Raw genomic sequence first — 13002 nt, 5'->3', positions numbered from 1 at the left:
ACCCTTTCAGGGAGCGAGCAGGTGCTGTGTCTGACTGGAGTCCACACACTCACCACCGAACTTCTGGAGAAGCTGCGGCTACTGAGCAGAAACCCAGGGGCCCATCCCCAGTGAAGCTGCTCAAACCCCCACCTATGCTGGTGGCGCTCCCCAAAAACTCCCAGTCGACACCCTGCTGCCAATGTCTCCAGGGAGTCAGATGAACAATGTTTCTTTCTTCCTCCTGAGTCTCTCACCAGTGCCTGCCGTTGGCAGAACCCAACCAACACCACTGGCAAGGGACTCTGGGAAGGGTAGCTAACAACTTCTAGCATCCCGGGATACAGATAGAGAACGGAGCACGGAAGGATAAGAATGGTGCAAAACACAACACCTCCTGGGACGTAGTAAAGATAAAGTGAGCTTATGGATGGCAGAACTGACAACAGAATGATATACTCACTCACTGTGCTTTTGCCAGCACAGGCAAGTTTCCCAGCATTATTATACTCTTTAATTTACCTACTGTCTTAGGTTCGAAGCGTGTTGCTTTAAAAAAAAAAAAAAAAGAACATTTGCTTCCTTTTCAGTCCGAAAATTTGCTTCTTTGCCCCTCCCTACTTCTCAAAATAGGAGCTCTTGTGGGCTCACCTGTGTTCTGGACCTTTCCAGCGGTGACTTCACCTGCTGGGAACGCATCCCCACCTCTGCACCTTGGAAGGCCAGTTCCTTTTCATTACTAGGGTCTCGGCTCAAAGGTGACTGCTTCAGAAATATCTTCCTTGACCAAATCTCTAGCAGCCAGGGCCCCCACCCCAGCCAGCTGCTACCTCGTCACTCTCGTGCTGGTTTTCTTCACAACGCTCACCATCAGAGATGTTCTCGGTTTCTAGAAATTGATCAGCTTCCTTGTGAGTGCCAAGGGCTTTCCCACGGGGGAGAAGGGGAAGGACTTCTCTAAGGGCCACATCCAGGGCTGAAGCAGCAGCTCCTGCCTCTGCAAACCCTGAGGTCTGCTCCACACAGGCAGGCGTGTGTGCAGTCCTTGATAGCAAGCTCTAGGAGCACAGGGACCACGGCTGTCTTGCTCACCAGCTGCAGCCCCTGTACCTAGCAGGGCCTGGCATGTATTCTGTGCTCAATGTTTGGGCCAGACTCAGGGTCACAGTGGTGAAGACACTGTCCCTGCTGGCCTTTGCCTTCTAGTGATGCAGTACCCAGCAAGTCATTAGGGCTGAGGGGATATGAAGACTTATAGGGCTATAAATGGCATTAGTCTGGGGCATCTGTGAGGTCCAGCCAGCATCCTTGACCTCTCACCAGCACTTGACCCAGTGCTTCAGTTTCTCCTTTCATAAAAAATTTCTTCCCGTGGCTTTTTGGACATCACCATCTCTTGGTTTTCCACGTATTCAGTGGTCACTTTTTCCCATCCTCCTTTGCTGGATTTTCCTTCTCTTCCCAGTCATGAAGGTGCTGTAATTTGAGTTACACACATTGTAATTTGAAGAGCTTAGATTCCTGCTCACTCCACTTGTCAATTTACTCATCCTAAAAAAAAAAAAGAGGAGGGATGGAGCCCTGCTGGTGTAGCGGTTAAGAGTGGGGCTGCTAACCAAAAGGTTGGCAGTTCAAATCCACCAGCTGCTCCTTGGAAATCCTATGGGGCAGTTCGACTCTGTCCCATAGGGTTACTGTGAGTTTGAATCGACTCCAGGGCACCTAAAATAACAACCCGATCTCAAAATAGTGGAGTTTCCTAGTCCTCAGAACTCCCTCTACTCTGGCCGCATTCTCCTCCTAACTTCATCCAGTCTCATGGCTTTAACTACCACCTGGTGGCTCAATGGTTGAGTGCTCAGCTGCTAACCAAAAAGTTGATGATGTGAATGCAGCAAGCGGCTCCATGGGATAAAGACCTGGCAATCCGCTCCCATAAAGATTACAGCCTAGGAAACCATACGGGGCAGTTCTACTCTTTCACATGGGGTCGTTGTGGGTTGAAAACCGGCCAGATGGCACTTCCTAAATCCACTTCTTCAGCCTTAACTCAAGGCTGAAGATGCAACTGTCTGCTCCACACAGGCCTTGAGTGTGTGACAGACAATGGAAATTTATCACGTGACTGTGGAATCTTTCTTAGAATAAAAGGCAACAAGATCTAGCCCCTGGCTACCTCTGAGACATCCTCTAGCACACTTGACTCCACACACTGGGCTCTTTGAAATTCCCTAAAAGGTTAAGAATGCTTGCCTCAGGGCCTTTGCATTTGCTGTTCTCTCTCCCAGAAAGAGCTTCTCAGGTATCAACAGAGCTTGCTTTCTTGCTTCACTGCCCATCCCCTCCCCTGCCACTGGCTTAAAAGTACTCCCTGATTAACTTTATTTTCTTACATTGCTTTATTTCCCTTCATGGCATTTACAACTACCAGAAAGTATACTGTATATTTGCTTTTTTCCTCCCCCCTCCACCCCGTTTTCTACTCTAGAATGCAAGCTTCAGGAAAGCGTTTTTTGTTCACTGTAGAATTCCCAGCCTTAGCACAGGTTAACCAAAAACCAAAACTACTCCCGTTGAGTCGATTCCCACTCATAGCAACTGTATAGGACAGAGCAGAACTGCCCCATAGAGTTTCCAAGGAGTGCCTGGCAGATTTGAACAGCCGACCTCTTGTTTTAGCAGACATAGCACTTAACCACTACACCACCAGGGTTTCCTAGCACAGATTAGGCACCTATTTTTTTTTTTTTATTGTGCTTTAAGTGAAAGTTTACAAATCAAGTCAGTCTCTCATACAAAAATTTATATATACCTTGCTATATACACCTAGTTGTTCTCCCTCTAATGAGACAGCACACTTCTTCCCTCCACTCTCTATTTTCATGTCCATTTGGCCAGTTTCTGGCCCCTCTGCTCTCATCTATTCTCCAGACAGGAGCTGCCCACATAGTCTCATGTGTCTACTTGATTCAAGAAACTCACTTTTCACCAGTACCATTTTCTATCCCATACCCAGTCCAATCCTCATCTGAAGAGTTTGCTTTGGGAATGGTTCCTGTCTCGGGCTAACAGAAGGTATGGGGACCATTATGTCTGGGGTCCGTATAATCTCAGTCAGACCATTAAGTCTGGCCTTCTTACGAGAATTTGAGGTCTACATCCCACTGCTGTCCTGCTCCCTCAGGGGTTCTCTGTTGTGTTCCCTGTCAGGGCAGTCATCGGTTGTAGCTGGGCACCATCTAGTTCTTCTGGTCTCAGGCTGATGTAGTCTCTGGTTTATGTGGCCCTTTCTGTCTCTTAGGCTTGTAATTACCTTGTAACTTTGGTGTTCTTCATTCTCCTTTGCTCCAGATGGGTTGAGACCAATTGATGCATCTTAGATGACTGCTTGCTAGCATTTAAGACCCCTAACACCACTTTCCAAAGTGGGATGCAGAATGTTATCTTAAAAGTTTTCGTTATGCCAATTGTCCCCTGAAACCATGGTCCCCAAACCCCTGCCTCTGCTACGCTGGCCTTTGAAGTGTTCAGTTTATTCAGGAAACTTCTTTGCTTTAGTCCAGTTGTGCTGACCTCGCCTATATTGTGTGTTGTCACAGTTCTAATTAGTGAAAACCCCTCTCCTTCCTGCCCTCCTCCCTCTCGGAACCATCAGACTATTTTCTTCCGTTTAAACTATTTTTCGAGTACTTATAATAGTACCCAGACCTGCCCTTGGGTTTCCTGGATTTTACCCCTGCACCTACGACACTGGACCCCAGTTGAGGGTCTATCTTCCCGCTGGGCTGACAGCGCACTGCTCGGGGTCAGGCACTGGGCTGGCTCCAGTATTTCCGGCGCTCAGCCCAGGGCCTGGCATACAGAGGGCGCTCGCTCGCAGATGACAGCCCTTTCCACTACTCTACTGGCTGAGCAGAGGGAAGGAGGACTCGGGAGGTGGCGGGCCTCGAGTACTGGTTGACGTGACGGTGTCGACGCGCACCAGTGACGCAAGAGGTCTCGCGCATGCGCCGGACGTCGCGCGCGCGCGCGCGCAAGGCACCACGGGGCTGGTAGTCCCCTCCGGAAGGGCCGCCCCAACTCGCGGCTGCGCCTCTGAACACTACAACTCCCAGAAGGCAGCGGGACTCGGGCTCCCCGGCACCAACTTTGTTTGCCGGCCGCCTCGCGGCGGGAGTCGGCGGCGGCGTGCTCGCGGTTGGGCCCGCCGCGGCCGCCGCCCTCGGGGCAGGGGGTGGAGAGATGGCGGACGTGGTCGTCGGCAAAGAGAAGGGCGGGGAGCAGCGGCTGGTGTCGTTGCCTCTGTCCCGCATCCGGGTCATCATGAAGAGCTCCCCCGAGGTGTCCAGCATTAACCAGGAGGCGCTGGTGCTCACGGCCAAGGCCACGGTGAGGCAGGGGGAGGAGTGAGGGCCGGGGTTGCAGCCGCCCTCAACCGTCGCGCCCCGCCCCGCCGGGCCGTCGCCGCACTGCCCAGTGCCCTTCGGCCCGCGCGCCGCCGCTCCCCTGCGCGGGCTCGCGCGTGCGCGCCGTCGGCGCGCCCTCCCGCGTCGCCCCGCCCTCTGGCCCCGCCCACTTGCGCTTCGCTCTGCCCCTCGCGTAAGGCGTCTCGCGTCCGCCCGCCCCTCGCGTCCAGCGTCCCGCCCCTCGCGCTCAGCGTCGGGCTCGCGCTCACCCTGAGTGCGCGGGGCTCTGCTTCTCGCGTCCAGCTGCACTCCCGCCCTCCCTTGCGCAGCGCCACGCCCCTTACGTCCTGCGTCCCTTCCGCGCGCCCGCTAACTGCGCGGCGCCGAGCATGTGGCGGCCGGAGTCCCACCAGCCCCTCCCGCCCTCCTTTGCGCGTCTGCCCGCTTCGCCCACGGCGCCGCGTCCTGCGTTTCTGCGCCCTCGTTCCTTCGGTTTTCTCGGCCTCTCCCGCCGCGCCCGGTGCCCGGGGGCCGCGCCCGGTGCCCGGGGGCCGCAGCCCTCCCTTTTTCTTGCCTCCGCTCTGTCTCGAGGTCCTGGGGCCCCAGAGCGGCGGCGTCCTTTCTCGCCGTCGGGGTGGGCCTCCCGCAAGTGCCGTGGCTGCGGACCCGGAGGCTGAGTGCGGGTGGAGGAAGGCGAGTGAAGATGACTCATTTAAAGCGCTCACTCCGCCCGAAGCGGGAGGAAGCGGGCAGCCGCGGAGCCCCGCGCCCTGGAGCTGCCCGCGCCCGCGAATGTCACCCCGCCTCCTGGGCAAGACTTCCCGAGTCATCGTTCAGTTCCAGGGAACCGCTTTATAACTTGTTCTAGACCTTTCTTAGGTGCAGAATCAAACCAAGCCAAACCCGACTCCGACTCATAGCGACCCTATAGGTCAGGGTAGAACTGCCCCATAGAGTTTCCAAGGAGCGCCTGGCGGATTTGAACTGCCGACCTCTTGGTTAGCAGCCATAGCACTTAACCACTACGCCACCAGGGTTTCCAGGTGCAGAATAGGTGGGGTTTTATTCTGCCTTTATAGCAGTAGGCCAGAACTCTTCCTTGTTTGAGACTGAGTCGTGTAAGCTGACACTATACAGCGTGCCTACAACATGTTGCCCGAGAGCCAAGGAAATGGAGATCGCCCATATCTTGCCTGCTTTATGCTTGAGCCATGCTTTCTTAGAGCACGGGAAAACATTTAGCATTGATACCCGGACGTTTGTTTTCCTGTATAATTTCATTCTGCTGGTATTAAGGAACGAAGATACACAGACACTTCTTTCAAGCCTTACTAACTGAGCCAGGTGGATTTAATAAAGTATAAAAGCTTGGAGAAAGGCTCAGTCCAGGTCAATCTGAGGATTCTGTGTCGGTTCCCAGCAAAGAGAAGATGTTGAGGCAAACTTGGAAGTACGGCCACATTTCAGCTTCAGGTCATTGGTGTTATTACAGTTCTAGGTGGGCCACCCGAGAAACAGCTTCAAACCCTTCCTTGGAGTTCTGCTAAGAACTTGAACTTTTAATAAGTTCCCAGGCGATACCAATGCTGCTGGTTAAGAACCAGTTCTGAGAACCACTAGTAGAGCAGTGGTCCTCAACATTTATTATACATAACAATCACCTGGGGATCTTGTTAAACTGTAAATTCTGATTCAGTATATCTGAAGGCAGATTCTCAGCAGGGGTTCAAAGCGGAATAGACCTGTTCAAAGCCTTGCTTAGAAACGCTACGTTCCAATACCAAACCAAAAATCAAACCCATTGCCCTTGAGTGGGTTCTGACTCGTAGTGACCGTATCGGACAGAGTAGAACTGCCCCATAGGGTTTCCGAGGAGCGCCTGGTGGATTCAAACTGCTGACCTTTTGGTTAGCAGGCATAGCTCTTAACCACCATGCCACCAGGGTTTCCTGCATTCCAGTAGAAGTGTAGAAATATGTTCGTTCTTGAGCCTAATAGAATTTTTAAGTGGCCTCTTGTTCTTAGTGTAGACAGTGGTCATTAAACATTTATGATTCATTTTTTTTTTTTGTAGTCTTAAATACTTTTTGTAAGTTGGAAATCTAAAATCTCTGGGAAATGCCTCTTTCCCACTAACTTTGATGTGGCCTTTCTTTATGACCTTATGTTCCCCTGACCCAGCGATTTCCTGTAATTTAATTTGAGAAGTCAAGATCATTTGCAGTCGTCTAAACTTAATGTAATCAAAAAAAATTAAGTTCTGTGTTAAGTTTTCAGAGTATAGCTTTGATTTTACTTTCTCATTCTGTTTTAGGAACTCTTTGTTCAGTATCTAGCCACCCACTCCTACAAACATGGCAGTGGAAGAGACAAGAAGGCTCTGACGTACAGTGATCTGTCAAATACTGCAGAGGAATCAGAAACTTTTCAGTTTCTTGCAGGTACTTTGAAACATTGGGAGTAAAAAATGCTTAGTAAATGTACTGAGTTTTCTGTTCTGCTCTCCCTGAATTAGATATTTTGCTGTCTTCTCTAGGTGCCAAAGTTTACCATGACCTGGCACAGGAAGACATTTTTAGTTTTCTTTCTGTTTGAATATGTTTTGTAATGTGGATCACCTAGAACAATAATGAAGTCAGCAAGACACGAATGTTTGGCTGGCTGGTAGGTGAGCCCAGCCAATCCACCCCGTCAGGATCTACCCTGCTACCGAAGGGAAAACTCAGGACTGCTCCTCTTGGCCCCAGAACCAGAGAAACTAGTAATTGCTTCAGTGAAACAGGGCCGTAGCTAAGAGAGCTGAAGTTTATCCCTGTGTCAGCCTGGCTGGTCTCACGTCAGGCAGGGTAGCTCAGAGTCCTTCTCAGCACCGTGGTTTGCAGTCAGTGGAAACAGGTCTTTAGCATTAGTCAGGAGACTGTGCTAGATTCTCTGATATTTCCCTGCGAAGCATAACGTGAATTTTGTCATCTTTGGAACCTATTCTAGAAGTCAAAGCAGGAACTAGTTCATTTTGAAATTTGCATTGATGTATTCATGGTCTGTCATAATCAATTGCTAATGTAAGTTTTCTGTTTTTAAGATATATTACCAAAGAAGATTTTAGCTAGTAAATACCTGAAAATGCTTAAAGAGGAGAAGAGGGAAGAAGATGAGGAAGAGAACGACAACAATGATGAATGTGACGATGACGAAGCTGAATCCTAAACATACAGGCAAAGTGCTTTACCGATCAGCCTGGCAAGGCCTTCTGGATGGGCAGCATTGCTTTGAAGCAAGCACAGCTCTGTGACTTCAGTCTCTTCACACTTCAGAGTTTCCGAGGAGACGGCATCTCCCCTGGCTCAGACAGCGTCTAAGGCAGCTCCCCCATAAGTAGCCAACAGGAAGTAACCCCAGGGCAGCCCCTCTTTCAGGCCCACACTGCAGTTGAAGGTCACTGAGGACGAGCGGCCTACACAGTCAGGCTCTGCCAGTTGGTCTGCTACAGCTTGAAGCCGCAGAGGCAGACGACTTTGCTCAGTGTCGTAATTTACAAATAGACTTTGAAGAGTTTCTAAATATCAGCTGGGTAAATTCATGTGTGTATATTTCCAGGTTAGGTCTTGTCAACAACTAGATCCAGTTTTAGGTAAATACGTGGTTTATGGGTAGTATGTTACATTTGAATTTTTGTATTTCAAGAACATTTTTTACTCTTTGTCCAACTATTGCATTTTTTTTTTAAACTGTAAAACATTATACTTTTCTGTTAAAATCTGTATATATTTTCACAGTACATTGTTGTACGGAACTAGTTTTGAAGGCCTTTATTGCTGTAGTGCTGTGCTTGCTACCTAAAACTTTGTAAGGTTTGGAAACAAAGAGTCCTAAAACTCCTATTCCCAGAGAAAAATCCCAAGTCAAAATTATCAAATACAAAAAGAAATATTACCTCTGCACAAGCTTATCGTAAGCATATTCTTCTTTAAAACATGTGTTGAGTATATTTCTCGTTCTTCCTTTCTTTATTCCACCACTATCGATACACAGAAGTTGTGTCATCTCCCCAAATACTCCCTCACGCTGTCCCTTTAACCCTCCCTGCCCCTTTGCAGCACTCAGCAGACATTTTCTGTAAAGGGTCAGCTCGTCAGTGTTGGAGACTTTGTGGGCTGTATGGTCTCTGTTGCAGCTGCTTCTCTCAGCTTTCAGGATGAAAGCTGCCACGGACAGCTGATAAAGGAATGAGTGTGGCTATGTTCCAACAAAATTTTACTTCTGGATACTGAAATTTGAATTTTGCGTAACTGTCATGTCATGAAATACTTTTGATTTTTTTCCGACCATTTAAAAATTTAAAAGCTATTCTTAGCTCACAGGCCATACAAAACCACAGTGGGCTGGATTTGGCCTGCGGAGCCTAGCTTACCAGCCAGCCTCTGCCATTTCCAGGATGTCACCTCACTGGAGATGTAGCCTTTGGGTTTGGCTTCTTTAATACTTGGCACAATGCATTTGAGATTCACGCATGTTGCTGTGTGTATCAGCGGTCACTCCTTCTTACTAAGTAACAGTCACTCATGTGGATACGCTGCTCGTTTATTCACTCCCCAGGTAAACGGTTAATTCCCTACTTGGGTTGTGTACAGGTTTTTGTGTGAATATAGGATTTCATTTCACTTGGGTGAATACCTACAAACGGCCAAACTTTTCCAAGTGGCTATACCATTTTGCCTTCCCACTAGCACCATACAGGGGCTCCAGTTCTTTTGTGTCCTTTGCAACACTTGGTATGTTTCTTTTCACATTTTAGCCACTCTGGTAGTTAGAGGCGTGGATTCGCACCTCCCTAACGTAATGCTGCTACTCTCTGTACACCTTCTTTGGTGGAGTGTCACAGTCTGTAGCCCATCTTTTTACTGGGTTGTTTTGTTGTTGAGCTTTGAGAGTTTTATGTATTCTGAATACAAGTCTTGAGTCAAGATACTTGATTTGCACATATTCTAGGGTATGGCTTGTCTTTTCATTCTTGAACAGCATTTTTTGAAGAGCAGAACTTCTTAACTTTGAAGAAGTCTGGTTTATTTTTTTCTTTTGAGGATCATGCTTTTCATGTATCTAATCCTCACCAAACCCAAGGTCACAAAGATCTCCTGTGTATCTTTTAAATGCTGTGCTTGGCCTCAGTACCTAGGCCGACAGTAACGTAATGTTGCTTAAGAAATCTCCGGAGAAACCCTAATGGGCTGAAGTGTCCGCGAGCTGCCGTGAGTACTTAGCCTTCTTGTTCCTCCCTGAACCAGGTGCTGGACTACTCTGGTAGCTTCCTAACTGGTTTTCTCGCCGTCTTCAGTCTTACCATTGTGCATACTGCAATCAGATGATCAAAACGATTTTATCAAGATTAATCTGGTCAGAAGTGCTAAAGATAGCTGATATTCTAGTAGCCACTGGGGGCTGTTCTCTGTGCACTGTGTACATTTTCATCAAATCCTCACAACTTAGAAAGTATGTTTCTACCTTTCACAAAGGGAATGGAGCTCCGGGTAAGGAGTGAATGAATGCAAGGTGCAGCGAGGAAGTGGTGAGGCTAGGATGCAAGTCCCAGATAGGATTCTCCTCGTACCATGCGGCTTAACGGGGTACAGAGCCTCCCCATTGTCTGTGGGATCAGTTCCTAACTTGGCATTTGAGGCCCTCGACACTAATCTCAGTCTCCTTTAGATCCTGCTATTTTCCTAAATTCACTTTCCATTCCTGCGGGTCTGTCCATCCTGCGTGGAGCATGAACAGCCACTGTACATCCCTGTTTGTTAGGGGCCTGAAGTCCTTTCCTAACTCACGCGCTGCTTCTGAATTCAGTTCTTTCCAACCCAATCGTGAGCTACTTCTGACCAGTAAATGTTAGAGAAGCAGTGAAGAGACAGCGAGGTCATGTTAAGTAAGGGCCTACTTGCAGATCAGTGTGAGTTTCTCTTGATCTCACATCACTTTCTGTACATTTCTCCCGGTTTGACTAGCATTCCACAGGGCCAGTGGGCCACAAAAGATGGTTTGTGGTTTTGGATACTAAGAAATAAGTACAGGGCCCAGTGTTACATCTTGCCACAGTTAAAAGAAGTATAGGGTCCCCCAGATACATTAAGGAAAAAAAATCTCAAATTTGTAAATTTGTAAATATACTTATAAAAAGACTGAGGAACAAAACATACCAGAATGTTAAGAGTACCTATCAGTGGTGATCAAAGATAATTGGAATTTTTTGTGTTTATCTAAAATTTTCACATTTTCTGTAATGAACAGTATTATTCCTAAAATCAAAAAATAGCTGTAAACTAGGATAAAACCTTGGCCGGCTTTAGCAATGATGTGCATCCTACTGGCTTTCAGCACTGAGCCAACCCTCCTTTCCTTCCCAACACCACGCATTCTTTCAGCACACAGTGGGTCAGAGTGAGGCTGCCTGGACTTCAGAGCAGTGTGGGAAGGTAAACCCAGTCAGGCAGGGGGGCCAGCCACCCAGCAGGCGAGACCCCCAGGTGTGGTCAGCTCTGAGTCCCACGCTCAACAAAAAAGGGAGCTTTCCGTGTTGCCAGGTGTCAACTGCTTTATGGGTATCCTTTCTCCCTGGCTTTTAGACAGTCCCCCACGGTAGCACATCTGTTCTCACTCCTGTCCAGCTCATTCCTGTGGTTTTCATCCCCCAAACCCCAAATTCTCCAGTGTATGCTGAGCTCTGTTGAGTATACATGGAAGAGGCCCAATGTTTGTAGAAGTGGGCCGTCGACTTCTGTCATTGAAGGCAAGCTCCCACTTTGGAAACCTGGAATCTTAACCTGTGCAGAAGGAAGTGCCCAAATAAACATGTGAGTAATTAGAGATCCTTGGAAGAGGCAGCTGTAAATATGAGGAATTTTATTTATTTATTTTTTTTGCTGACATACTATGAGGCAAAACAAAATTGACAACCATACAAAATAACTTTATAAAATATCATTCACATCATATTTTATCCGATTTACAGCGTTCTGTGCATGTTATGGGTTATGGAAGGAGGTGAAAAAACACTATGCCAAACCTTTAGTATTAGTTCATATACACACAGTAAGAAACAAAACAAGTAACTGTTAGGGTGTCCATGAATTTATTGCAAAAATAGTGCAAACTACTTAACCTAGTAAGCTGTAAAACACACCTGAAAGGACCCAGCTAAGCTTAAACACGACAGTAGATGCTCAGTGTCTCAGCCTTTAGCTTTCTTCACCAGTTTATCTTTTGTCAAATCAAGGCCACTCCCCCCACCATTCTGGTGCGGGGAGCGCTGGGCAATGGAGAGGGGAAAATCACCTCTTCCGAACTACCAGATTGGTTGGGCTGCTTGCTATCAGCAATACCTTTAGGATCATGCTACTTATTCAAGATGGCAATTTTGTGAGGTCTGTGTTGAAAACAATAAGATGCCATTATTCTTGCTAAAGTTTGAACTTAGGAAATAAGTTATCTTACCGCTTGATGATATGGAAAAAGGAATTCAGAAGCAGCATGAACAGGAAGGATTGGGAAAGTTGTCTGGTTATAAACATAGTATCCTTTGCCTCAGGTCTACTTGGGTAGAGTTATTCTAATATAGGGCAACCTTTGAACCAGATATTACAGCTAAGTTAAAAAAAAAAAAAAAAGGATACCATATTCCTACAAGAGTAACTTTAAATTTTCTTTCAACAGTCTATTGGGGTCCAAAGAGCATATACCTAAATAATAAAAGCAAAAAAAAAAAAAAAAAGCTACACGTCAAAGGTAAAGAAACAAAATGCAGCATGTTCAGGTCCTTGAGGTACCTATATAAATTTCATCACCTGCCCCAAAGTACTCTTGTTAGGTTAAAAACAAAATGCTTCCTAGTGAGCCAATTGTAGGGCGTTATTATTATGGAGAAAGTGCAACAACGCTGACCTTTATACGCAGCATATTAAGGGATGATTTACTCTTTACAAAATATAGCTTAAGTATCGACCCGATGGACATTTAAAAATGAAAGACAGTTAACTGGAATCATCCCCAGTTTTTTGAGATCCTGCAGCAGAAAGCCTCCCAAATCAATGTTCAAAATTTTGCCACTAAGGAATGTTGGTTCTCTTGTAAAATTCAGAGATTTTTTGAAAACGGTAAAACTACAGACTAAAGGAAAGATCCCTAATGTCTAGTTTTTAACTGGTATAAAATCAAGTTCTTAAGACTCTAAAATATTGTGTTAACTCCAAAGAAGTAATAAAAGATGGCCACAGTAGGAAAAGTCTAGAATTGTAAACGGCCAAATGGAAAGTCGTCGACTTCCTCACCTGCCACAAAGGTCTGGTTCAGGAAAGGCCAGGCCTCTCCGCACAGCCCGTCTCTTCTCTGTGATGGTCACTGGCACCTCTACCAGGTGGGTCAGGACGGAGGAAATCGAGAACATTCCATCTGCTGCCTGGGAAATAAACCCTTAACAAACGATGCCGGGGAAGAGGAGGGCGTGAATGGCTAAAAAGCAATGATAAGAGTACTTGCGATTTTTTGGCCTCCCCTTTGTTGGCACAGAAAATGAAGTGATAGCTATAAATATGTGCGTAGAAGAGTTGGGAATTTATTGTTTGTA

The 13002-nt window shown here is 47.2% G+C and overlaps 1 protein-coding gene across 1 annotated transcript; it reads left to right on the top strand.

Annotated features, from left to right (window-relative positions):
- The first annotated feature begins 4081 nt into the window (after window positions 1–4081).
- CHRAC1 (chromatin accessibility complex subunit 1) lies at window positions 4082–12150 on the top strand. The gene is made up of 3 exons (XM_049854611.1): window positions 4082–4368; window positions 6700–6826; window positions 7468–12150. Exons 1-3 carry the CDS (start codon window positions 4222–4224, stop codon window positions 7590–7592), a joined length of 399 nt encoding a protein of 132 aa, XP_049710568.1. The 5' UTR covers window positions 4082–4221; the 3' UTR covers window positions 7593–12150.
- Window positions 12151–13002: the final 852 nt, after the last annotated feature.

The sequence above is a fragment of the Elephas maximus genome, chromosome 15, assembly GCF_024166365.1.
Source record: "Elephas maximus indicus isolate mEleMax1 chromosome 15, mEleMax1 primary haplotype, whole genome shotgun sequence".
Taxonomy (NCBI): Eukaryota; Metazoa; Chordata; class Mammalia; order Proboscidea; family Elephantidae; genus Elephas; species Elephas maximus.
This window is presented reverse-complemented; position numbering and strand designations above follow the sequence as displayed.

Coding starts and splice junctions, on each gene's coding strand:
- CHRAC1 (XM_049854611.1), top strand. CDS start 4,222: ATGGCGGACGTGGTCGTCGGCAAAGAGAAGGGCGGGGAGCAGCGGCTG. Junction 4,369..6,699: donor TGCTCACGGCCAAGGCCACG/GTGAGGCAGGGG, acceptor ATTCTGTTTTAG/GAACTCTTTGTTCAGTATCT. Junction 6,827..7,467: donor AACTTTTCAGTTTCTTGCAG/GTACTTTGAAAC, acceptor TCTGTTTTTAAG/ATATATTACCAAAGAAGATT.